The 24,722-nt window shown below is 48.9% G+C and overlaps 1 protein-coding gene across 2 annotated transcripts; it reads right to left on the reverse strand.

Moving 5' to 3' along the window:
- Positions 1-550: 550 nt before the first annotated feature.
- On the reverse strand, positions 551-24,153 carry CD34 (CD34 molecule). 2 transcript variants are annotated; one of them, XM_045787798.2, is made up of 8 exons: positions 23,930-24,153; positions 13,334-13,516; positions 12,432-12,688; positions 11,097-11,177; positions 3,571-3,721; positions 3,269-3,321; positions 2,785-2,949; positions 551-2,078 (listed from the first exon to the last, which is right to left on the reverse strand). In XM_045787798.2, the coding sequence occupies exons 1-8, from the start codon at positions 24,006-24,008 to the stop codon at positions 1,893-1,895; spliced, it is 1,155 nt and encodes a 384-aa protein (XP_045643754.1). In that variant the 5' UTR covers positions 24,009-24,153; the 3' UTR covers positions 551-1,892. The 2 variants fall into 2 exon arrangements, with proteins under 2 accessions (XP_045643754.1, XP_045643755.1); XM_045787799.2 differs by lacking the exon at positions 551-2,078 and adding an exon at positions 2,085-2,218.
- Positions 24,154-24,722: the final 569 nt, after the last annotated feature.

The raw sequence follows: 24,722 nt of genomic DNA on the forward strand, positions 1-24,722 counted from the left end.
TGCACTTGCAGACCTGTAGATGTGTTCGTGGTTAGGCTGGTGTCGTAGTGCTGAAAGCAGTGCCTCCTGGAGGAGGCAGCCAGATCTCTAGAGCAGAAGCACCCGCCCCAGCCTCCACTGTGCTGCTCCCAGCTCCGGGTGGGAGAGGGCGGGATGATCCATGGGGCACAGGGCTCCTTCTCTTGCTCACGCGTATTTTCCGTACAGTGACCCAAGTGTGCCACTTCTCAGAGACGTGTTCACAGAGGCCCCAGCTCCTACATCCTCCACACACCACCCTCCATCCTGAAGGCCCCTGCTGCACTCTGGTCTGTCTTTCTTTCTAGGACTAGAAACATCCAGCCTTCCTGTGAGCCTCCTCCAACTCTCCCCACAGAGGAAGACTTAGCCAAAGAGCAGCACCCTGGCCTTTTCCTGTTATCCCCTGAGATGGTGCCCCTCTTTCCTGGCTCCCCCCCAGCCCCATATCATTGCGAAGTCCGGCCCGGTCTGACCAGGATGCCGCTGTGGCATTCAGACACACCTGGCTGGGACAGTGACGCAGAACAGATGTGTCTCAGTATCACTTTAATTACAGTATTTACACACACCATTTTGTATTCAGAAATAAAATCCACCCAAACTTCCTATCTCTGGAAAGTTCTATTTCCAAACGTCATTGAAATCAGGATCCCTGCTCACCCCTCTGGAAAAGAAAAAAAAAACAAAAACAAAAATACAAATGAGAACCTGGGCTACCTACAAAGGAGGCAGGTGGCTTGTGGCGAAGGTCCTCTGGAGATGTGGAAGGGCTCTGACTATGCCGGGGTGTAGAGCAGTGAGGGGGTCGGGGTGGAGGAGGCAGAGACAGAAAGGAGTCTGCTGGGAGACTGAGTCCACAGCTCAACCCAGAAGTCAGGGGGAAGAAGGAGGAAGCCACTGAGATCAGAGGATAAGGTCAGGACCTAGCCTCCGAGCAAGGGGCTTCCTCGGAGGTGTGCAGGTCAAGAGGCTTGGCTCAAAGTTCTGGTCCCATGGTCCCATCCACTCAGACTCACAGGGAGAAACAGGGGCCCAAGATGGGACTCTGTGAGCCCCAGAGAGACAAGCACTGGGCCATTCCCTCTCTCTCATTTGTCCCCAAAAGTAGGAATGCATGTGCCATGCACCCCTACCCTGTCCCCCACACACAGACACAAGACGTTTTTCAAAACGTGGAGCCTCGTTCCAGGCTCAGCCAGAAAACAGTGCATGCTTCTGTATGCAGATGTGGGAGGGAGAAGGTGTGGAGCTCAGGAGAACCTGAGAGCATGAGGGAAGCCAGTGCCTGAATCCACAGTGACTTGGCGTGGGCGTACGGGAGACGGTTTAAGACAACAAGTCTTGCTGGTTATATCATTACAAAGGAGTGGGTACATTGGGTTGCTTTGGTTTCCCTAAAGTAGAGAAGACAGACATGAGGAAGAAACAGGAAAAGGCAAAGCCTCCTGGGACAAAATTGTAGCCCAGAAAAAACCCATGCTTCCCCTGGGAGTTCTTTTAATAAGGCAGAGAGGAGGGAGAGGGAAGAAGCCCAAGTGTGAATGATGCAAGATCTTCACCACCCCCCCACCCCCACCGTAGCTTCTCTGCACTGTGGCATTTCCCCCTCACACTTTTACTCAAAGTAGACCGGATTCTAGGCTTAGCGAGCTGAACGTGGAAAGGGCAGGGGTTACCTCCCGGTCCCCAAGATGGAGAGAAGCCCTCGGCCTGGTGCAGTGCAGGGCTCCAGAAACGGCCTCCGAGGGTGTGTGCAGCAGGAAAGGGTAGAAGGTAAGGGACGGTAGCTCCAGCAGAGAGACAGCCTGTGATCAGACGCAGGGAGGGGCCCCTTCCCCAGATGTTGCCCAGCCTTGCCCCACCCAGCCGAGTCACAATTCCGTATCAGCCACCACGTGTTGTCTTGCTGAATGGCCGTTTCTGGATGTGGCCTGGCCGGTCCCGTTCTCCTGAGCCCCTCGGTTCACACTGGCCTTTCCCTGAGCCTCAGGGGAGGCCCCAGGGCCTGAGCTATAGCCCTGGCCTCCACCGTTCTCCGTGTAATAAGGGTCTTCGCCCTAGACAGTGTATAAATAAAGGAGCATTATCTGGTAAGCAGGGGAGTGAGGCGGTGATGGGGGGAGGGGGCAGGAGAGAGGGGGTGGCAGCTTCATGGGCAGACTCCTTTCTTCCTGAAGAGCGCTCAGGGTTCCAGCTCCTAGAGGAGAAAGGACAGAGGAGAGGCACCACACCGTGCCACCGCCATTCAGTAACCAGCTCCCGCCAGCAACCAGGCAGTCCCCAAGACGGAATAACCCTCCCCCGAGGAGGGAGCAGGCCAGAGGCCAAGAGTCAAACCCCAGCCTTGTCCTCCCTCATCCAGCACACTTCAAGAGTAGCTCTTCCTTCCACGGGTCCCCTTCCTGTGAGCTAGGTAGGACCCATGGGCACTTAATATGCATGCAGATAAGCGTGGCTGATTTAGCAGCCTGTTCTGGTCGTAACCAGCCGAACTATCCCAGGCAAAATCAGAATTAGATGACACGTGCCATCTGCGGCCACAGTCAGTGGGTGGGCTGAGCCCAGTCAGTGCCCCCTTCCTAATCTGCTCCATGTTATTCAGCCTCGTCCACCCACATGGTAATGTGCGTGTATGCACGTCCATGCAGATGGGCACAGAAGTAACTTTCCTGGGATTTCTCCTCCCCCCTTCATGACATTTATGGACCTCCCCAGAAGACCACCATATTCCTCATTTTCTTTGCCCTGGACCTCCAGACTGACCAGCCTTTCTCCTGTGGGGCTCCAGCTACGGCGGTTCATCAGGAAATAGCCAGCGGTGCCCAACACAGCCAGCAGGATCCCTGAGGTGACCAGTGCGATCAGGGTCTTGCGGGAATAGCTCTGGTGGCTCCCAACCTCTTGTTCAGCGAAGGCTTGGATCCCCAGCTGGAAGGGAAGACACAGAAAAGACAGACTGTCACTTGTGGGATGTGAGTTCCGGAGCCCACGCTAGACCCAATAGTGGATGAACCCAAGAAGACTTACACCTCAGGAATTTTTCTAAACAGGATTTAAGACTGACATCTCTTAATCAAGCTGCACCATAAAATTTTGGTTCAAGCACAGAAAGGTTAAGACTGTCGGAGAAGGATGGAGAGATAGGAAGGACAGGTCTAGACAAGAGAATTACTTTCTCCCTTACTCGAGTAAATTCCCCTGACCCAGTGTTCCCTCTGAAAATTCCCATCATCTTAGAGGAACTTACCTTTTTCAGGTCAGACTGGTGCTTTTCCAGAAGTTGGAGCTTACTGGAAAGTTCTAGAATTAGAAACAGGGACTGCTGAATCTAGAAGCTGGAAGAGAACCTCCCGCTGTGCCCTTCTTTGATGTTCTAGCTGATGCTCTGATGGCCAGGATGGTCCATCTCAGGAGAGCCTCTCCCAAAGTTAGCTCGGCTCTTCTCGCTACCACCTATGCTCTTTCAGCTTAGATACTAGATTTCTACCCAGGATCCCCTCACTTCAGCCCCGCTCCCTCCCTAGACCCCAGGGCAGATGCACCCCTTACCTGTTCTGTTGGCCAAGACCAGCAGCAGGCAGTGAGGCCTCACCTCAGACTGGGCCAGAAGCAAGGAGCACACCCCGGCCCCAGCCTCAGCCTGCTCCTTCTCACACAGGACTTGGGTCAGTTCCTCTTCATTATCCTTCTTAAAATCCTCCTGGGAAGACAGAAAAAAATGGTGAGCGGAAGATGAAATTACTAATGTACACCGAACTGCGTCCAGAGTCTCAGGCAATAATCCTGATTAAAGTCACACTATTACTCTCCAAACAAGAAGGACCTTCCCCCCCCCCCAAAATTTTAACTGGAAAAAAAAATCCTGTGAAATATATATGTGCAAAATACAATAATAATAAAAAAAAAAAACTCCAAAATTTCCCAGTACCAAAACATACATGTATGGGTGTCACAGGTGGCACTGTAAGGGGTCAAGAACGAATTCGGGGAACATTACCTTATTTAAGGATTGCCCGTGCACCCGTATACTATTTCAAATTACATTCAAAAGAAATTGCCAATACCAGAAAATATGAACAGTGTGTTACTGACAAAGAGAAAATCCTTTGTTTCAAGGTTACAATAGCCCCAAATGTTGGAGGAAAAGCCAAGGGAAATGAGGAGTAGAACACAAATCCCTCAGTGACATCCTTGGGCCCTTCCCTCCTGCCCCACTAAGAGGGCTCACAAAGAGGCTGGCTCAAACTGAAATGGCGTTTTTCTACCATCCCCTCTTTCTCATTAGCGGCAGGGACCCCTGTTTTCCATGAAGTTCACAGATCGCTCCAGATTGCTGGCTGGTCTCTAGGCCCCCTGAAGATACATTCTCATGATTCTTGGACAGTTGAGTCCAGGGACCCAGAATTGGAAACACTGGCTGTGCCCTTCCAACACCCTGTTCTCACACGTCCCAGGATGTGTTCCAGCAGTCTCCAATCAGAGCGCCCCCCCCCCCACACCCCTGCACAGGAAAGGAACCGAAACCAAGACTCTCTCCTCTGTCCGGATGGCAGATGGTGAGGAGGAAATGCCTGAACAGCTCCGACAACTTTCCTGTTCGGGGAAAACTGCTGGGGCGTGTGAGGGGCATCCGAACTGAGCCTCTGTGGAGGAGAAGGCTTCCTGTTTGTGGGGCAGCACCGCTCCTTGGGGCCCTCCCAGCTTGGAAAGCAGCCTGGGTATTTTCCTACTGCTGTGGCCCGTGGCAGGAAAACCCAGGATCCTTTGCTCCTGCACAAGGCAAAGTCAGGACTGGCCTGAGGCCCCAGCTTTCTCCTCTCAGCTGGAATTTAAGGGAGCTGAACAGGAGCTCACTGGGCTCGGATGAGGCCAGAAGAGCAGGGCTAGCTAACCTCCAGGTCACAGAGAGAGGAGTCCAGAGGTAGGCTCAGAAGGCCCTCAAGAGCCCAGGTCACAGAAAAATGAAATCTCTGGCCACTGCTGTTTTTCCCCTGAGAGAAAGGTCTCTGAGGAAGTACTTGGATAGAGGCTCTGTTTCTGGAAAAATCAGGTTCTTGAAAACAGCGTTTGCTGTGGGCAGTCTGGACACCGCTGGACATGATCAGCAGTCTCCTTCTCTCGGCCCCTTTCTCTTTGGGGAACCTTATGTTCCTTCCCTGTGAGCACCGCATCCTCCCAAACACCATGCCTTCTGCGTGAGGAGGAGGGCAGTCCCTCCTGGACGTTCCCATGCCTGGACGACTGCAGGCTTCTGGAGTGTCTCTGGTTGAGATCTGTCTCCTTCGTGAGAGAGGCAGAGGGTTAGGGCTCCTGCACAATTTAAACAAGCCACACAAAATGGCGCCTTCCTCAAACTACGGAATCTTAAGAAGCTGCACCTCAACCATAGTCACGTCTTCTGACATTGATGAAGCCCCGATTGTCAGACACTGTATCAAGTGTGGGGGGAGGTGGGAGGGGGGTGGGGGTACCTAAGAACTCCACACAGTCAGAGCTCTCAGTCTGCATGCATGGCAGTGAAAATACATGATGCTTATGTCTCCGACGCTGTTCTGAGTGCTTTACACATGTTGATTCATTTAGGCTTTGCATAACCCTTTCAGATGGGTGTTATTATTCTCCCCATTTGACAGATGAAGAAACTGAGGCAAAAAGAGACAGGTGACAAGGTAGTTCCATGGTAGGTACTATGACAAAGTTACTGCTAAAGTGCTACGGACATTCAAAGGAGGGTGAGCACACATCAGGTATGGGGTTCACAGAAACGTGCAAAATAGGTCTTGAAGGATAGGGAGAATGGGTGCTGGAGAAGCCGGTAGGGAAAGGCCTTCAGATGGCGGAGTACCATGGGAAGCCCAAGTGTGTGAGAACTTGCGACCTTCACAACCCTGGCTATAAGAAGAAGGAAGAACACCGCCTTCTCCCTTGGACTCCCCATCCTTCAAGACTGCACTCAAATCCCACCTCCTCCATGAAGCTGGTCTTATCTTCCATAGACTAGACATCGACCGTGCCTCTGCTATTTACTGGATTCTTTGCAAGTCATGCGACTAGTCTGAGTGTGAGGTTCTTCAGCTGAACACTGAGTTGTGACTAAGGAGATGTCGTATGAAGAGCGCCCAGCAAGGTCTGCAGAACCTAACGGGCACTGGACAAATGGCAGCTAGTACTGTTACTATTAATAGTAGCAACAATCTACACCATATCCCCCGGAGTCCACACTTGGAGGTATGATCGTATGCTGCCTGTTACAGTCATTTCACTCTGGCTAGACTGTAAGACTCCTTCGTTGGGGGAGTGGGTGTACGTTATATAATTTCATAATTTTGAACCCAGACGGCACTAAGCATAGCACCAAACAAACAAAAGAATTGTTGTTCAACTTAACGTCCCAACTGGTTTGGCCTCCACACAGGGTCCCTCCACCCTTCGCTTCGTTTCTTGGACTAAATTCAAGGGAATAACCGCGGCCAGCCTCCCACTTTGGAGTCCAGCGGCATCAGTGAATTGTGTTGGGGACCGGAGGCGAGCAGGTGGATCCTGAACAAAGCACAATGCTTCTCCGGCGGCTTGAAATAAACATCCTCCCCCGAGAGAGGCTGTGGGCAGATATCATGGGAGAGTGGGCAGGAGGAAGCCACAGCCTTTGCCATTTTGCTCGTGAGAATCAGATCTGTGAGCTCCTAGCCACATCTGCTCACACATGTTACTCTGCAAAAATGATACCTGCAATAATAAAACCATCTAACCTTTCTTGGGTAGCATCCTCAAACTTTGCAAAGATGCTTAACATGTTGAAGAAGCACGTTGGAACGGGGAAGAGAGGGACAGGTATTTTTCTAAATGAGCCTGAAGGTTTTTCCCAGCGCTGAGATTTTAGAATCACTTCTCATTCGCTCTCTCTCATTTATCTATCTTGGTGTGAGTTTGACTTTGGAGGTAAAACCTTGTTTTCATTTAGAGACTGGAGTGAAGGGCCTGCTACAGGCGCACAACAAGGGGGCAGCTGGCCAAGGCCAAGGAGTTAGGCTGTTTCCAGATCTCAGGCTTTCTCCAGGAGACACACCGTCTTCATCTGTCCTCCATCTGTAAGTTATTTTTTTCTGCATGGAAACTGACCTTTAGTGTTTGGGCAGAGGGCAAGGAAGGTGTGGGCTGGGGGATATGATCTGGGGGTTGGAAGCAGCCTGCCTTAGATGAAGTCAATGTGACAGAATAAGGGTGATGTGCTAGCTGAGTAAATACAACCTCTGCCTAGAAACACATGTGGTTCGAAAGAAAGGTAGTTCTCAAAAACAAATCAGTGGGCAAAGGGCTTGAATAGAGATTTCTCCAAAGAGGATATGCAAATGGCCAATAAGCACATGAAAAGATGTTCCGACATCACCAGTCATCAGGAAATGCCCACCAAAAGCACAATGAGATACCACCTCATGCCCATTGGGATGATTACTATACAAAAAAAAAAAAAACAGCACATAACAAATGCAGGCGAGGATGTTGACATATCGGAACCCTCGTGCTCTTTTGGTGGGAATGCAAAACGGTGCAGTTGCTATGGAAAACAGTATGGCGAGTCTTCAAAACTTTAAAAATAGATTTACCATAAAATCCAGCACTGCTACTTCTGGGTATACACCCAAAAGAAATGAAATCAGAGTGTTAAAGAGATATTTGTACTCCCATGTGCATAACAGCATTATTCACCGCGGTAAAAGGCGGAAGCAATCCAAGTGTTGTTGGTGGATGAAGGGACACGCAAAATGTGGTCTATACACACAATGGAATATTATTCAGCCTTGAAAAGGAAGGAAATTCTGACACAGGCTACAAATGGATGAACCTTGAGGACGTTATGCTAAGTGATATAAACCGGTCACAAAAAGATAAAGGCTGTCTGATTTCACTTCTACGAGGTACCCGGAGTAGTCAAAGTCGTAGAGACAGAAAGTAGAAGGGTGGTGGCCAGGGGCTAGGAGGCAGGGGTAACGGGAAGTGGTTTAATGTGCATAGAGTTTCAGCTCTGGATGACGAAGAGTTCCGGAGACTGTACAACAATGTGAATGTCCTTAATACCACTGCACCGTATGTGGACTTCTGAATGGTTAAGAGGACACATTTTGTGTTATGTGTATTTTACCGCCATTAAAAAATTTCTTGGTGGATTCCCCTGGATAAACGGGTATAGCCTAAGAGAATAAAGTAATCTCATATTTTGGAAAGTATTTGGGGAACCATAACCACAAAAAATAAATTACCCTGACACCGCGGCACAGAGAATGAAAGTCTGACTCGGAGTGACAGGTCCTGCTAATGAGGACCTACAATGGGGTAGCAGGTGCTTGAGAAGATTGTGGGGTTGCCTTCCCTCCCCCGGGCTGATAGAGGTGATTTCTGTCTAAAGGGGAAGGAAGGGGAGCAAAAGGAGAGTAGTTGAGAAATAAACGTCTGCAGATACATGGACAGAAGAGAAGCCTGTATGATTCACCTAGTGAGAGCTATCAGGTCAGATACTCAGTAGGTCCCAGCGCACAGTGAGTATCTGAAGAGCTGAGAATAGGCACCCGTATTTCTGTTATGGGAATACACTAGATGCAGGGGCATGCCAACATGACACAAGTACTCAGGGACATGATGTTAGGGGAATTCAAATCCTTCATGCTTCTCAATAGGCTATGAGTAGGGCTTGAGTTTCCCATGGTTAGAACCAGTGCCTTAAGGCCCTCTGACACTAAGAGTGCAAATGCAACCTAAGGAAAATGAGCAGGCAACATGCCACTCACAGCCCTTGGAAGAGACTGATTATCACACGAGCATGCATTAGGACTCAAGGAAAAGGAATCTGAAACACAATATGGAGCTTTGGCTAAAGATTCTGAACAAGGATTGCTGACTGGGGAAAAATTACTTTGGGGAGCTTAGGGGGCACTGCTGCTTGGGGGCTGGGGCAAAGGAGGCCTCAGGAAGAAAGGGGAACCCACAGTGGCAGAGAGGCCAGGGAAACGGTAGCATGACCTGGTGCTACCATAGAGTTGGTTCACCGTGAGGAGTGCAGAAGCCTTCTTCAGGATACCGGAGGACTTGCTATCTTCCCACATCCCTACTCCCAGATCCTCCCCAGACCTCAGAAGGCAGTACAGACCTTCTCAGCTGTGGCACGAACAGATGAGACAGTAAAGACCACAGAGAGAAAGCAACCACAGCACAGTAGGAGGAGTTATTTCTGGAGTAGCAGTAAGTTTCCAGCGCTTGTCTTATACGATGACCCTAGTTAAACGTGAACCTCGAAGAGCAATGGACAGACACTTAGAATGCCATGCAATTAGTTCTAAATCCGTGGTACAAAGAAGCAGCATTTTGACACAGACTAGTGTGATACACAGGAAAATAAGTGCTTAACCAGGATATTACTTTTAAAAAAAAAGGTCACTTTTTAAAAGCCAGAATTAGCAAAGGGTTTGGCAATTAAAAAAAAAGTAAGTAGAGTTGAAAATCAGTATCAGAAACACAGAGAATTACCTGTACTTTGTATAATCATGTTTAAGTTCATCATTTTGCAAATTGCACTTGTTATCTATTGTGTGAACTTAGGTCTTTGCAATTCCCATTGTTTTTAAAAGTCCTAGGCTAAATAAAGACCTTTTAGGTATAATTTTAAAAGATCTGTGAGTCAGAATGACCCAACTGAAAATCACAGGTAAAACGGGTAGTCAGAATGGACAATATAAATAACCGAATGTGTTCCACAGATAACAGTCTACCCAGGTCTTTTCCAATCCATGCAATCACAAACCACATATATGGCTCCCTTAAATGGATTCCCAACTTGTAAGGAAATGTTTTTTCCTACAAGTGAGTAGGAAGAGTCCTGCCATTCCATTCTTTGTTGAGGAAATTGTAACTGTCAGGGAAATTTACTGAAACAAAGCAAGGACGTCTGCTATCACCACGAAAAGTTAAGGCTGTACTGTAGAGTCTTACCAATGCAATTAGAACTGAAACAAGGTGTAACTATTAAAAAGGAGGAGAAAAACAATGTACTGTGGTGGGTAACAGGATAGCTTGCCTAAAAAACAAAAAAGAATCAACTAGAAAGCTCTTGGGAATTAACAAGTTAAAGAAAATGGCTAAACCCAAGATAAATTTCAGAACTTAACTTTCTAATATACCAACAATGATCAATTAGAATATTTAATGGGGACCCTATATTACAAATAACTTTAAAAAGTTCATAAAGCTTACAGGAAAAACACCCCTAGCTTTTAGTTTTTAAAAACTAAAAAGACAATATGCCGAACAATACAAAAGAAAACCAGAAAAATACAGAGGGATTTATAGCAGTTCCAATGAAAAATTTACTTTTTTAAAAAATTTTGGCAAGATGTTTCTAAAGTTTTTCTAAAAGAATAGACAAAAAAATACATTTTTTTATAATGTAGTGAGCAAAGACCTGCCTGGCTGGATTTTTAAAGTGCTATAATGTAAAAGTATAAAAATTTTTTTAAAATTTAAAACAGGCAGAAAAAAAAAAGACAAACTGAACAAATAAAGTATCTCTGAAGAATGTGCCCTGGGACATATAAAAACTTAATAGAAGCTAAAAAACAGCATTCCAACCAACAACAGAGGGGATTGTTCAATAAATAATGTTAGGAAAAACAGTTATATGGAAAATACAGCATTATAGAAAAAAGACATTCTATATGGATTAAAGAGTTACATGTCAATAATAATAATAAACAAATTGGTATTTTAGATTACTAGTTTATATTTCACTAAGGATTTTCTTAACATAGGAGCAAACTTAAATCTGACAACGTACATATTAAATGTACTACAGAGGAGGGAAAAAGGAACATTTAAATAAAATTGTCTTTGCCTCATTTGCCCACCAGATGGGGCCTCTGACTCCCTAAAGGAAAAGCTCAGGGTTGGAAAGTGCCTGGCCAAGGAAGTTCTCCCCACCCCCACCAAAGTCTGGTCCAGTCCAAGATGGCTTAAGGAGGTTCAGAAAGGATTGTGGGAGAAGAGGGAGGAGGAAAGGATGGGGGGAGGTGGAGGGGAGTCTGACTTACACAGCTGGAGGTCTCATTTAGCTCTAGGCAGATACCTTGGGTCAATTTCACTTCTTTGACTTGGGAGCATTTGATTTCTCCCTGTATTAAAACAAAAACAAAGTAAATAAGCCAGTATCTTTGCCTCTCATTCCCCCCCTCCACCTCTTTTCCAGTTTGATTTCTGTGAGGTGCTCTTTTAAAAGTTTTTAGGAAAAAGAAAATTTAAAATGTTAGGGGACAAGGGCTATTCTGTGGTATTACTCCCTTCCTCCGTCTCACTCCCATCCCCATCAGATAATCAAAACTTGGGTTACTAGCCCAGGCTTGCCAGCAAGTAGCTGTTCGCAGTCTTGGTAAACATTAGCTTGGATGGTACAGAAATGGAGGAGGGGAGGAACTTTTCCCACTGGGGCTGTTTTTCCTGCAGTGGATTATACACTTGCAAATAAGGCCATATAAGCAAAGAGATAATGGGGTGGCCAGGCAGAACCTGGTGACACGCCTTTTCCCCCTGGCCTCTAGGACTCTCCAGATTCCTATTCTAGTTCCTTTAAAAACAGAAACCAGGCAGGTTCCTCATGCCTGCCTCCAGGCTCCACGCCCTCATATTTTCTACCCTTGCTGCTGAAAGCTGTTGACAGCCACAGACCCCAAGACTGAGCTCACCATCCCTGGTCTGCCCAGTTCTTCATGGCTTCTCTATGCCTGACATACCGTCAAACCCTCTCATATACAGGAAATGGTAGTTGTCCTAAACATTTTTGGAAAAGTCACCCCATTAAATGGAGGATGGTTTCCAAATATGCCCAGAGGGAGATGGTGCCCTGGTCAAAGCGCAGACCGGGAGATACTAGCAAGAACCACAGCGGACCTCCAAGAATCCCCCTTTACTTTCTACTCCCTTGAAATGCAATACCCACGGCATAGCTCAGCTACCTGTCTCCACTCCTCTCTGCCCCTGTCTATCCTTTCCAGCAATATTTCAGCTGCATATTTTCTTCTTAAAAAAATATTATTTATTTATTTATTTAGAGAGACAGAGAGAGAGAGAGCACATGAGAAGGGGGGGCAGAGGGAGAGGGAGAGAGAGAATCTCCTGCAGACTCCTCGCTGAGTGTGGAGCCTAACATGGGGCTCGATCCCACAACCCTAAGGTCATGACCTGAGCTGAAATCAAGAGTTGGACACTTAACTCATGAGCCACCCAGGCGCCCCTAAGCTGCCTATTTTCCTTGCTAATTCTTACGTGACCCAAACTCACTGGTCGGGATGAGGAGAGGTTGAGAGGAAGAGAGGGTTTGCACACCTATGGAGTGAGGGGGCAATCTGCCATTTTTGGTCCAATTCACCCACCTTGATGGTACTTGGGGTAAGAGAAAATGCTGTGGAGTGTTCAGTGGGGGATGTTGTCACAAGGCTGGTGCTGTTGTATGGGGGATCCGAAACATTTCCAGGTAGCAGGCTAGGCTTCAAGGTCATGTCTGAAGTTGCAAAGCTGGTTGGGCTAGAAGTTACTGTGCTAGCTAAAGAAGTCTGTGTCTGGACAGAAGAGTTCATGGTCCCAGGCACTGGGGTGATCTCGGAGGTAGATGTGATATTGACTGTAGTCTCTGAAATAGACCAAAACACGAGCGTGCATGTGCACATGTTTGCATACACACACGCATGCACACACACACACACACCCCTACACACATCTGAGTTCACCGTTTTGAATTAAAATTATAGAGAATGATATTGGCATGGACTTCAAACCAGAAATGGGAATTTGGGGAGTGAAGAGCTACCTCAGGTCCTAACCCTTACCAAACTCATTTCGAGCCAGCTGTTGGAACTATAGCTATAATTGAGCATGTTATTAGGGGCGCCTTCAGGATTCTGACCCTGAACTGGACTCTGGTCTACCTTAAAGAAGTCGAAAAGCGGTTTGAACCCGAAGAGATCAGAGATTTCTAGGGAGTCCTCATCTGATCCTTATTTTATCACTAATCTGAACTCAGCATGAGAGCAGGGTACAAGGAGAACGAGTCGTCAGGCTCAGCTGCCAAAGCTACCTGAGAAAGCTGTCACTATACGAGAATCATCAGGAACTTACTTCAGGGTCCCCAAAGCATCTTGAACAGACCATATTTTGTGGGGCTTGTATGTTTCCATCTGTGGGGGAAAGCAGGCCTGGGGGGGGGGTCTGCAGATATCCTAATGCTTTACCCAACACCAGCAGCATCCCTCTGGGGCCTGAGACAAGCACTCTTTACCTGAGCTGGCTGCTGCGGTCCCATTGCTCTCCTGAGAGACAAGGTACGGGGTGGTACTTCCAAGAGGACTCAGCGTGATGGCTTCCTGGTTGGATGCATTTGCAGAAACAGCTGATGTCGTTGCTTGGGTGATGGGCTCTGTGGCAGCAACTGTCATGACTTCCACATCTGTGAACCCAGAGGCTATAAAGAAACAAGGGGGACAAGTGAGAACCTAAATCATCCTGGAGTCTCATGACATCATGACATCAAGAATATCCTTTTGGACAGGTGACTAATTTCTCACTACTAGATTTTCCCTAAGAAAATAAGGAAGGAAAAGCTTGTATGCACCAAGTGTCTAATACAGTGCTATTTCTAGGAGGGAAAAGTTGCAAGCGACTAAATGAATCACAATAGGATAAATGCTATATGCACTTCACACACCATAATCATTACACATAAAAAATTGTAAAATAAAAAACTAACGCCACATGAAAATACAAGGCAATGTTTGTAACATGTGAAGTAAAATGTTAAAATATCAAATTATATCTGAATAAATATCACAAAGAACTAAAATATGGGGGAAGAAGTACCTTTATTTCCTTTGTAATGTGTCTTCCTCTCTTCTGTCACTCTCCATCCACTAAAATAATATACTCTTGGGATAATCACCTTTTCTCTGCAGCCCCTTTAAAAATCTTCTCTCTGTCCAAGGCTCCCTTCAAACTCCCTTCATTCTTTCCCTCATGCAAACCCATCCTCCTTGTCTTTTGTTGAGAAATTCAGTAAGCTCCCCCCACCCCAAGATTTCTTTCAAAAAGCTCTGACCTAGGAATCCAGCAGATGGACTAGAGAACATAAGGCCTAGTTTCTCATCAAATGTAGTGGGAAGAAAGCTTAGTTCCGGCTCTGCCAATAACTGTATAGTTTAATGCGTGTACATACGTGTCTGTGTGTGTCTCAGTTTACCAGTCTCTAAAGTGAGGGCCTTTCCTTACATGGATTGTTGGGAAAATTAATGACAAATATTAAATTGGTATAGTATAATGTTCCTGGATTTAATTATTCTCTGAAGATCTTCATGAGGGTCCTTGCCCTTCCATGTTTCCTGGGGTACCCACCAGTGCCATCCTCATACCCAGGAAGGAGAAGCTTCCTGATTGCACCCTGAACGTTAGAGTCTATATTCTCTTCCTCCTCTTACTCTGCCCTGCCCCAAACTCTGAGGAGTTCATGGGCCAACAGCGATGTACCCTCTCTTCTAGGTCATACAGTGGGGACCAGAACTCCTAGAACTTCTTGCTCAAATGGCTCTTTTCTCACTTGAGGATCTTTATGGGGCCCTTTGTCCCAGTCCATCCTTCTGAGGGTGAACTGCAGCCCCAGGGTGGGCACCCCCAAGGCGCAAGGATGGCCAAGAGGTGGCTGCTTCAGGGAGAAGGGTTACACTGAAGCACGTGAGTGGTGCGTGCCTTGCACGCATGCAAGATCCCCAACGATGTGTGCCAGAGTTGTGGGTAAGAAGGGAAGGGGGATGGGCTGGGGTCAAAGGCCATCTCTTCCTGCTCAGTCATACTGTGGCCCTGAGTCTAGAGACCCACAGGGTCCCAAATTCAAACTTGGTCTTCCGGATGGCCCTGAGGGTATGTTTTTTAAGGTAAGAGGATAGAGGACATTTCATTTATAAGTTAATAGGCCTGATTGATAACTTTGAAGTGCTTAGACATATGACTGAGGGCCTCTATTCTATTCTTGACTTGGTCTTAAACATTAGGATGGACTTGGTACCCAGAGGTCAGCACCCACCAGTACCACCCTTAAGGAAAGACCCCTGAGGATCCCAGGCCACCCTAAAGCTCCTCTCTAAATTTTCCTGATTGAGATATAAGTCTGTATCTTTTGGGTTTCCAGGTAAATAGCAATGTAGAATGACACCTCTTCTTTCCCTCGGCATCAAGAGGGAAGTTAGGCTTTTGTTTCATTGCAATTAACTTGGGACCAAGAATGCTGCCCTTAAAAGTTGTGACAAGTCTCACTCTCCCACATCTGCCCCCCCCCCCAGTTGCAAGTAGATTGGTATAAATGGTGAGACAATAATCATATTTTAATCTTCTGTGCAGGGGAGTAGGAGGAAGAAGTGATATTACTATCTCCGTTTTAGAGATAAGAAGCTGAATCACCAAGGTCTTGGCCAAGAGGGGAGGCCATAGTTTATGCGGGGCAGGGAGCAGTGGGGCCACTGAGATTTAGCAGACACTTGAGTGGAAGGAGCAAGAGGGTCAGGGAGTCTAAACTGCCACAGATCAGGATGCATCCTCCACCCTTCTGGAGAGAAAAGCCTGGGCTCCTATCTGGGTTAGGTAGAGGGGGGCTTCTCAAAACAAAATAGATGGGGAAGCAGATACAGTCTTCCTCTGCCCTCAGATAGGACCCGCTTAGCAATCTGTCCCTGAAGTATCAACCCACTGAAGGGGGCAGGTGGTGGGAACATATGGACACTGAACCGAAGAATCATCTTCCCCGGGTACCACTCCAAGGCACCACGGAACTCTCCCTTGACATCATCCTTCCTTTCCACCCTTTCCTCTTCTTCCTTCCAACACATCAATTCCTGGGAATCCTATCTGGCTCAGCCTGGCCCAGCCCTTTTCTCTTTCCAAAGAAAGCTGGGCCTGACTGAGGTGATGTCATGCTTTTGAACCCGCTCCCCCAGGGCCTCCTTCACCCAGACAAACAGTTTTGAACTTTTCCAGATGTGAGCAGAGACCTGCTGCGAGTTCTGAGGACAGAGGTGCCTGTGCCAGATGAGTGAAGCAACTCTGGACCTAGGCCAGCTACTGACCCGCTAGGGCCGGGCTCCCGGCAGCCACAGCCTCCTCTCGCCCACCACCTGGCCAAACACTGAGCAACAGGTAGCAGGATCCATCTGCAAAGAGAATGAAAGCCCCACCTCAGACTCACGTCCCTGAGCCTGCAGTGGGCAGGGATGCCCCCTGGGCGCTTGGAGAAACAGGTCAGAGAGGGAGGCCAGAGAGGCAAGGCTCAGTGACAGGAGACGTGTGAGTTGGTGTAGAGTGAGGGAACATGGCGGTAGGGCCCTGAAAGCCAATCCAACCAAGGGGCTGCAGCAGAGGGACGGGCAGGGAGCGAGTCCAGTGCTTTTCCAGCTTCTAGGGCTCCCTTTCTAGAGCCCCCATGAGGAGACTGCATCTTGCAGGAATAACATTTATATGAATTGAGACTGACCACAGGTCTCTGTTCATCCTATCTTCCCACACATGTCCATGGCATTAAACCATCAAATGCTAACCTTTCTTTATCTGAGCTTCTGTTCTCCCAACTCTGTCAAGGGAGTAACAGCAGCTTACCAGTTAGATTCTAGGAGACAGTCAGTGAAACCTGCATTCCATTCCATTCTAGACCAGAGCCTTCCAGACAAATAGCCTTTATCCCCAACCCGACAGAGCATTTTAAAATTTAAAATCAAACAAATTAAAATCAAACAAAAGTGCAATTTAAAATCAAACAAAAGGCTATCTTCTGCTATTTACTTCCCATTCTACCTTTATTTTTATTTTTTAAAGATTTTATTTATTTATTTGACAGACAGAGAGACAGCCAGCGAGAGAGGGAACACAAGCAGAGGGAGTGGGGGAGGAAGAAGCAGGCTCCCAGCGGAAGAGCCCGACGTGGGGCTCAATCCCAGAACTCCGGGATCACGCCCTGAGCCGAAGGCAGACACTTAACGACTGAGCCACCCAGGCGCCCCTTCCCATTCTACCTTTATTAACTGTGTCTCCCTAAGTACCTGATTTGACTCTAGATATCCTATTTGATCTCAACTCATGAACTTGGGGCAAAGGGAGGAGACAAGGTATCAGGAAGTTAACAAAATGAGGATACCCCCAAAATGGCCAAATAGAGGTCACAAAAGTCACGTAGTAAAAGTAATGCATTTAACTTACAAGTACTTATTCAGAGGCAATTATTCTTGTTGTCCACATAGTTCTAACAAGCTTGGTTATCTGATATTCTAGCTAAAGCTAGAAATTAGAGACTCTTAGAAGCGAACAATAAGGAGAAACAACCTCTTAAAAAAGAAGAAACAGAGATAAATGAAAAACAGACGTGAGTAGTAAAACCCACACCACTCTGGAACCATTTATGGTAGGAGTAAATACATACATACACCTTAATAAGCATTAACAAAGTCACTGAGTTGCACCATAACCAAATTATTTTCCTGATCCAACTGAGTCATGAAAGTTAAAGTCCTTATTTTGAGGAGAACACTAAGGAAGCAGGGGCATAAGGTAATGCATTATTTTTTTAAAGATTTTTATTTATTTATTCGACAGAGATAGAGACAGCCAGCGAGAGAGGGAACACAAGCAGGGGAGTGGGAGAGGAAGAAGCAGGCTCCTAGTGGAAGAGCCTGATGTGGGACTCAATCCCATAACGCCGGGATCACGCCCTGAGCCGAAGGCAGACGCTTAACCGCTGCGCCACCCAGGTGCCCCAAGGTAATGCATTTTTAAGAGGTTTCTACTCACAATTAGTAAAATGGAGAATCTTTGCATCTTGAAAGAAGGTGCCCAACTCCTCCGATCCAGAAAGCTCTGTTACCTAACTAGCTAAATTCCCATGCTTTAGGAGACTATACTGGGTCTTGTTTTTTTGTGTGTGTTTTTTTTTTAAGATTTTATTTATTTGTTTTAGAGAGAGAGCGCACGCACAGAAGGAGAAGGAGAAGCAGACTCTCCACTGAGCAGGGAGCCCCATGACGTTGGGGTTCGATCCCAGGACCCCAAGATCACGACCTGAGCCGAAGGCAGATGCTTCATCGACTGAGCCATCCAGGTGCCCTTTGGTCTTGCTTTCCAAAGACCCTCTTAGGTTTAGTGGGGTTTTTGCTGGTGTTTCCTGATCTCCTGGCCAGCCAGCCCCATCCCACCCTTTTGTTCCAACCCTGGGGTTTGTGGGAGGAATTCTTGTGTGGCTCAGCCCACGGGGGGACAGTACTGGGAAGAAACAGCCTGCCGCCTCCGCTGGGAACCCCCAGCCTGTGTTTCTGAGAAGACAGTGAAGCCTCCGCACGAAGAGTGTGGGCTCTGCAGTCAGACCATGTCCAGAGGCTTCTCTACCCTGTTCTCGCTGTCAGGGCTGGGGCGGAGGCTTCCTCCACTCTCTAGACCTTACCTGGGAAATGGGAATAAACACTGCCCTACCTCCTAGTTGTTCTGAGTGGTGGAGGAGATAAGGGGCTCAAAGCAGTTAGCCCAGCTGGTAAACACTCAAGAAATAGCAGTTATCTTTAGTCCAGGGCCCCTTTCCTTCTGCTTCTGAGAGGCCTCCAGACACATCTCTCCGCCACTTATCTGGCACAAAATCATATATGCTGTTTCCTGAGTATAGGTCTTGTTGCCTCAGTTACATTATAAATTTCTTTAGCGTTGGAAGCGTCTCTTGGACATGTTCGTTTTGCTCAGGGCGAGAAGCAGGGCCGTGTGAGCTGGGAAGCAGCCCTCGGAGTGCGTGGCCCGTGGTAGGCCTATTATGCCCACCGCCTCTTCGGAGAGCCGCCCCATTCAGTCCTGTAGTTTAAGAGGGAATTTATCAAATGAGGGAGCGACCAGGGGAGGAGAACCAGAACTAGGAGAGTTCTAGAAACTGAGTCTCTTATGCTTGAGGGCCTGAAGCTATTTCATCTAGATCGGGGGTTGGGGAACAGCTGGTGGACCCAATCCGCCCACCAGCTGTTTGTTGTATGGCCAGTGAGCTAAGAAGGGCTTTTGCATGTTTCAAGTGTTGTAAAGTAAAACAGAGTAGAATTTGCATCAGAGACAACATATGGCCTCCAGAGTCTGCAATATTCACTATGTGGCTCTTGACAGAAAAAGTTTGCCAACCTCTGATCCAGAAAAGAAGAATTTGGGGAGGGAGAATAAATAACTTTATTCAAGACTTGTTTCGCTTACTTACTCACTCTTATTTTTTGTCATAAGCACCAGTGATGTGCAAAAGACCCTGCTCAGTGCTTTGGGGAGCCCAGAGTGAGAGAAGTCTCCTTCCTGTGGTGTGGTGTGGGTGTCATCCAATTTAAATAAATCCCTGTCCTCAAGGAGTTTATAATCTAGTGGGCCCAGACAGCTCGGTAAGGCTTGTCAGGAAGAAAGATCAGATTCATTCTGTGGTACATCCAAGAATAGAATTAGATTAGAAGTTACTGAAGATTGGGGCGCCTGGGGGCTCAGGCGGTTAAATGTCTGCCTTCAGCTCAGGTCATGATCCTGATCCCACATCGGGCTCCCTGTTCTGCAGGGAGTCTGCTTCTCCCTCTCCCTCTGCTCCTCCCCCTGTTTGTGCTCTCTCTCTGTCTCTCAAATAAATAAATAAAATCTTTAAAAAAAAAAAGAATTTACTGAAGATTAACCGATTCTAATTAAGAACAGAATTTGAAGTTAATGACTAGAAGATACAAGAAAGCTAACTTCATTGTAATACAAAGAAAAGCTGAAAATAATGTGTTTTGGTTTTGTGTGTGTGTGTGTGTGTGTGTGTGTGTGTGTGTGTGTGTGTGTGTGTTTAATGGAATGAACTACCTGGGAAGTGGTAAGCCCCCGTCTTTCCCGGGAGCACTCAGGAAGCGTCCTCGTTACCGGGTCTCACTGAGACCAGGCATCTTGGACTAGTACGCAGGGCTGGCCTGTTGCCTTCCTAGGGTTCCTGTGAACCTAAGCTGTGACCTGAGCATAAACCCAGCATCTGTGGCTCCCCGTGAACTGGGACTCCCCTTTAATATGCAGATAGCTGGGCTTGGCCCCCATCCACTTACCCTGGAACCCCAGGCTCCTGAGCTTTCTCTGGGGGCCCAATATTTCTCCCAGTGCCCTCTCCTTCATTCTCCTCATTGCCACTGACTCCTTTTTTGCAGCTCTGCGCCTCTCTGTCCTCAGGTTACTGCCGTTCTCCTTCAGCTTCACCGGGGGCCAGCCAAGCACCCCGTGCTTTCTTCCAGAGAACACTAAGACCGGGTGAGTGTGTGTTTATCAAAGGTTTGAGAGCACGGCGCCAGATCACAGCCCAGGCCAGAAGAGACAATGGTGTAACTTAGACATCACTGTGCGAAGCATCCCTGCCACACCGTAAGACGTTTCTCCTCCGGGGGTCTTTTCCACCCTCCAGGCACCTCCCCTCCTCTCTCTCTCCTCCTTCTGGCCTCTGGATTCCCACAGCCTGTGTCTCTTGGGCCCATCAAATACCAAGTTCCACTTTATTTTTATCATGCTCAGCAATTCAACCTCCTGTCGGCCCCTGCACATCCAAGGCCTGGTTTTTTTCACATACAGAGTGGTTAAGGCATTTTCTTTAACAATGGAACTGGCCATCTAGAGATGCCGCTCGGCTACAGGGTATCGGTTATGGGTTCTTGGAGTCTTTCCCCCCCAAATCAGGAAGCAGCCGACTTCCCAATTAAGCCAAAAGGCCTTTTCCTTTGCATCCAAAGAGAAGTGATTGGTGGGGGTGGGAGGGGCAGAGAACAGGTGCTATGAAGTACCCCTCGGTCCACCCTATTCGTGCGCACCTCTCTTCCCCAGGATGCATGCATCTTTCTCCTTAGGGAAGTCAGGAGCCGTGGGGACGAAAAATCATAATCTGTTTTTATTTTTCAGCTGAGAAGGGAAGAGAATGTTCTCATTTCAAAAGTCAAAATCCAGAAAAATAGGAAATTCTGCCCTGGCAACTCCAAGCATTTTCTTCTGGAGGGTGGTGTTTTTGTTCTTTTTCCATACCTTCACATTTTCAGTTCTCCACGCTCTGGGCCCTTTAGTGAGATCAGGCAAAGTCAAGGCGAGAGGGAGGCCAGGCACCCTCGGCAGGGCTGAGTAACCGGCCAACCCTGAAAGTGAGCCCAGGCCCTCCTGCCTGGGCTCTGAAGGAAATCAGGCAGTGCGGCCGCGCGAAGTGGAATTTGTGCCTCTTTTTAAAATTTGTTTTTGTAAGACTCTGTGCCCAAGTTTATCTGCTGCAGTTTGGCACTCCTTGCCCTGAGCTTTTGGAGACAAAGACTCAGAGAAGGAAGGAGGTGAGGACAAGTGAGCAAGAAGGCCCAGGAGGTGGAGCCAAAGGGATAAGAACAAAGATGCCCAGGCGTGTTTTCTCAAACAGGAATGCCGCTGAAGACTCGCATTGCAAAGGTGTTGCCAGCTGGACGGGGACCCCTGGGGGCCACTGAATTAGTCAGAGGTCCCCAAGCCTGCTCCTCCTCGGCCGCCATGTGGCAGAGAGTCAAAGGGTGGAGTCCTCTCTCCTCTGGAAAATATCTGATAAAATTCTTTTCCCTTTTCTTTTTTCCCCTCTTACATGTAGCCCCAGACAGGATATGGGTGTGGGGTCAGCATGCACGAAGGACCCAAAGGAAGAAGAGGAATGTGAAGGGGCGGGACTGGGGGGGGCGTGTCCTTATGGTGAAAGGGAAGATAGGCCACGGAGGTCTTGGAGGGAACAGATACCCTGAGCCTGACAAATGGGGTTTCCTAATAATCTGAAAGGCTTCTCTTCCCAGGTGGTGACATGGCAGTGCTCCCTGGTGGCCTCTCAGCTCCCGCTCTGACTCTGGTCACCACCCAGAGCAGTCCCATCTGCAGCGAGAAGAGTCTAATTTTGGTTGGCTGCTGTGCTCATCCTTATGCCAACTTCTCACGGGACAGAAAGACCTTCCCAGGACAAAGCTCTCTGTCAGGCTACATGACATGAAAACCACAGAACCTCCAGTGCCCTAAATTTTTCAGTAATGGCACGGAATTCCTGCAACGTTCATCTGTTAGCATTTCAAGATACAGTCACTCGCTTATTTATCCCACGATGTATACCAGGACAGAAAACGACTCCTAGCATTAAAACAATAAACAAACCCTAGAAAGTTCTCAGGGAAGACCTAAAGCTCCAAATTGGCCCAAGTCGTCTGGCAAGATGGAGAATAGGGATCCATGCCCCAGCTGTCACCCCCCAAAGCTGAGACAGTGGAATTCTCAGCATATCTGGCCCAGATTTTGCAGGAGTTCATTTGCTCCCCCAACCTCCTGCTGCAGTCCAAGGCGAGACTGAAACTGGCCAGCTGAGGAAATAAGAAAAGGGTGGGCCTCACTCGGCGCGGGACCAGGTCATCACAAGCTGTGTAGCCAAAGGAGAGTGGAACATCTGATCAGCTGTTCATCAACTCCCCCGTTAGGAGGATGCCGTCTAGCACCCAGGAGAGTTCCCTGGTCTAGGGCTTCAACAGCTCAGTGACCGCTTTTTCCCTGCCCCAGAGGGCAGGTCCACGGCTGCTGAACTGGTCAACCCAGAGCCTATCTTAGAGCTTTCTCAAGCTCAGAGTCTCTCTCCAGCTGGGTTGGTGCAAACGGAGGACAGCAGAGGACCATGAGAGCAAAGGGGCCTAGCTGGCAGGCCCAGATCTCTCTGTGGGGCCATGGTGGGTGGCCTTGAGTATGGAGTAAGAGTAGGGAGTTGGGAGCCCTAGAGAGGGCTGGAAGAGGAATCTTGAGCAAAAGGGAGAAGAATGAACAATGTTTAAAACCTTCTAAACGCAGTGTGATGAGATGGAGAATGCTATCCCCAAATGAAAGCAATTAAGAATAAATATTTACGGAGCATCTATTATTTCTCCACCAAAGTGAGAGCAAGATCTTAAGGAGTAGGGACAGGTGTGGGTGAGTGGAGGGGCATCCACTAGCCCGCTAACCTATTCACTAGTTTTAGAACTTGGAGGAGGAAAGGGAGGAAAGCCCCCAAATGTAACAAGTCTCAGTTGGTGCCAGGGTGGGGGGTTGCGATGGGGAGAGGGCGGCAGGGCACAGAACAAACTGCATCTACTGCCACCTTCTCTCCAGCGGACTGGGTGTGGGCGTGGGACGCGGGAGCTGTAATTTAGCTTCCCAATCTTAAATGCAAGGAGTTTTTCACGGACTGTTCCTCATTCCACACTCCCCTGGTCACCTAACTCAGCTGACTCCTGGGCCTTCTGGGCGTCGGAGCTGGGGCCTCGTCCCAGGCTGGCCTCGCTCCCATTCCTTAAAGGTCCAATTCGAGCTTGCCCCGTCCCGGTGGTCGGCGGGCGCCTGCGCTGTGTCCCCAGCAGCCGCTCAGGCCTGGGCTTTCGGAATCAGCTCCCAGGGGCAAAACTTTCCTGCTTCTCTCCTCCCCTCTCCCATTTCTGGCTCAGACTCCGCGCTCCGCACCTCTGGCCACGCGAACAGACTGGCGTCTTCGAAGTGCTTTACTTTAGGGACAACTCCAAGGAGGCGCACGCTCTGACTCCGGGACGACCGGGGCGCGCCGCCCGGTTGACACCTGGGCTGGCTGACCCTGGCGGCGGGGGTCGCCCGCGCTTCCCTTCCCGTCCACCCCGCCGCTTCCCAGGTGACGCGCCGGTCCCAGCGGGGAGCGGTTCCGAAGGCCCCCGTGCCACTGGAGCCCGCAGCCGCCGTGGGCGTGGGGCGTGGGTGGGGCCGGGGTCCCTTCCCTCGGAGCCCCCGGGGCTCTGCGCGCTCCGCCGCGGGAGAGCGCGGACCCTCCCCGCCCGCCCGGATGCGCGCGGCCGGTACTCACGCAGCAGACTGAGCAGGCAGAGCGCGGTCCAGCCCCGCGGCATCCCGCGCCCCGCGCGCGCGCCCCTGCCGACCAGCATCCTTCCCGCGCCGCTCCGGAGAGATGCGCTCAGCCCGAGACGCGCTCGGCCCGCGGGACGCGCTGCCCCCGCCCTCCGCCCGGGAGCGGGGTGGGCGAGCTGGCTTTTTCCCCTCCCCTCCCTCTTTATTCCTGGCAAGGCCGGCCCCTCTCCTTGGCCGCCACTACCGTGAGCTTCCCTGCTCAGTCCCACAGGCGGAGGACGTTAGCAGGGGCCGGGGTTGCCGCCGTGGAGGCCAAAAAAGGTGGAGGTTTGTGCGGGCCCCAGGCGACTTGTTCAACTTTATATAGAGGCCCCGTCTTACTCCTTCAAGCTCGACTTCCACTTAACTTTTAACCCCTTTGTGTCAGCCTGGCCGGTGGCCGGGGCAAGTTTCCTCGGAGTTCTCTGTGTGTGTGTTCTTTCCTTTTTGTTTTGCTTTATTTTTGACTTTAAGCCGAGGACAATCTTGCCGAAGGATTCCACTGTGAGGACCTGAGTTTACAAGTGTGGGCATTTTGCCAATCAGGTAAAACTCAGCACATGTCCAATCGGATGCGTTTCGTGACAGTCACACCAAAGACTGTGCTGCATGGTAATGAAGCATAGAGTGAGCAGGGCACATAAATGACTGTAATTATTCATTTTACCCGTCCAAACCATGCTTGTCGGTTTTCTTTTCACTTCTTCCCCCTGCAGGAGCTATTTGTGTTAATTTGGAGGGTTTTTCCTGTG

The sequence above is a fragment of the Ursus americanus genome, chromosome 2 (genome assembly GCF_024610735.1).
Source record: "Ursus americanus isolate L20-20 chromosome 2, mUrsAme1.1.p, whole genome shotgun sequence".
Taxonomy (NCBI): Eukaryota; Metazoa; Chordata; class Mammalia; order Carnivora; family Ursidae; genus Ursus; species Ursus americanus.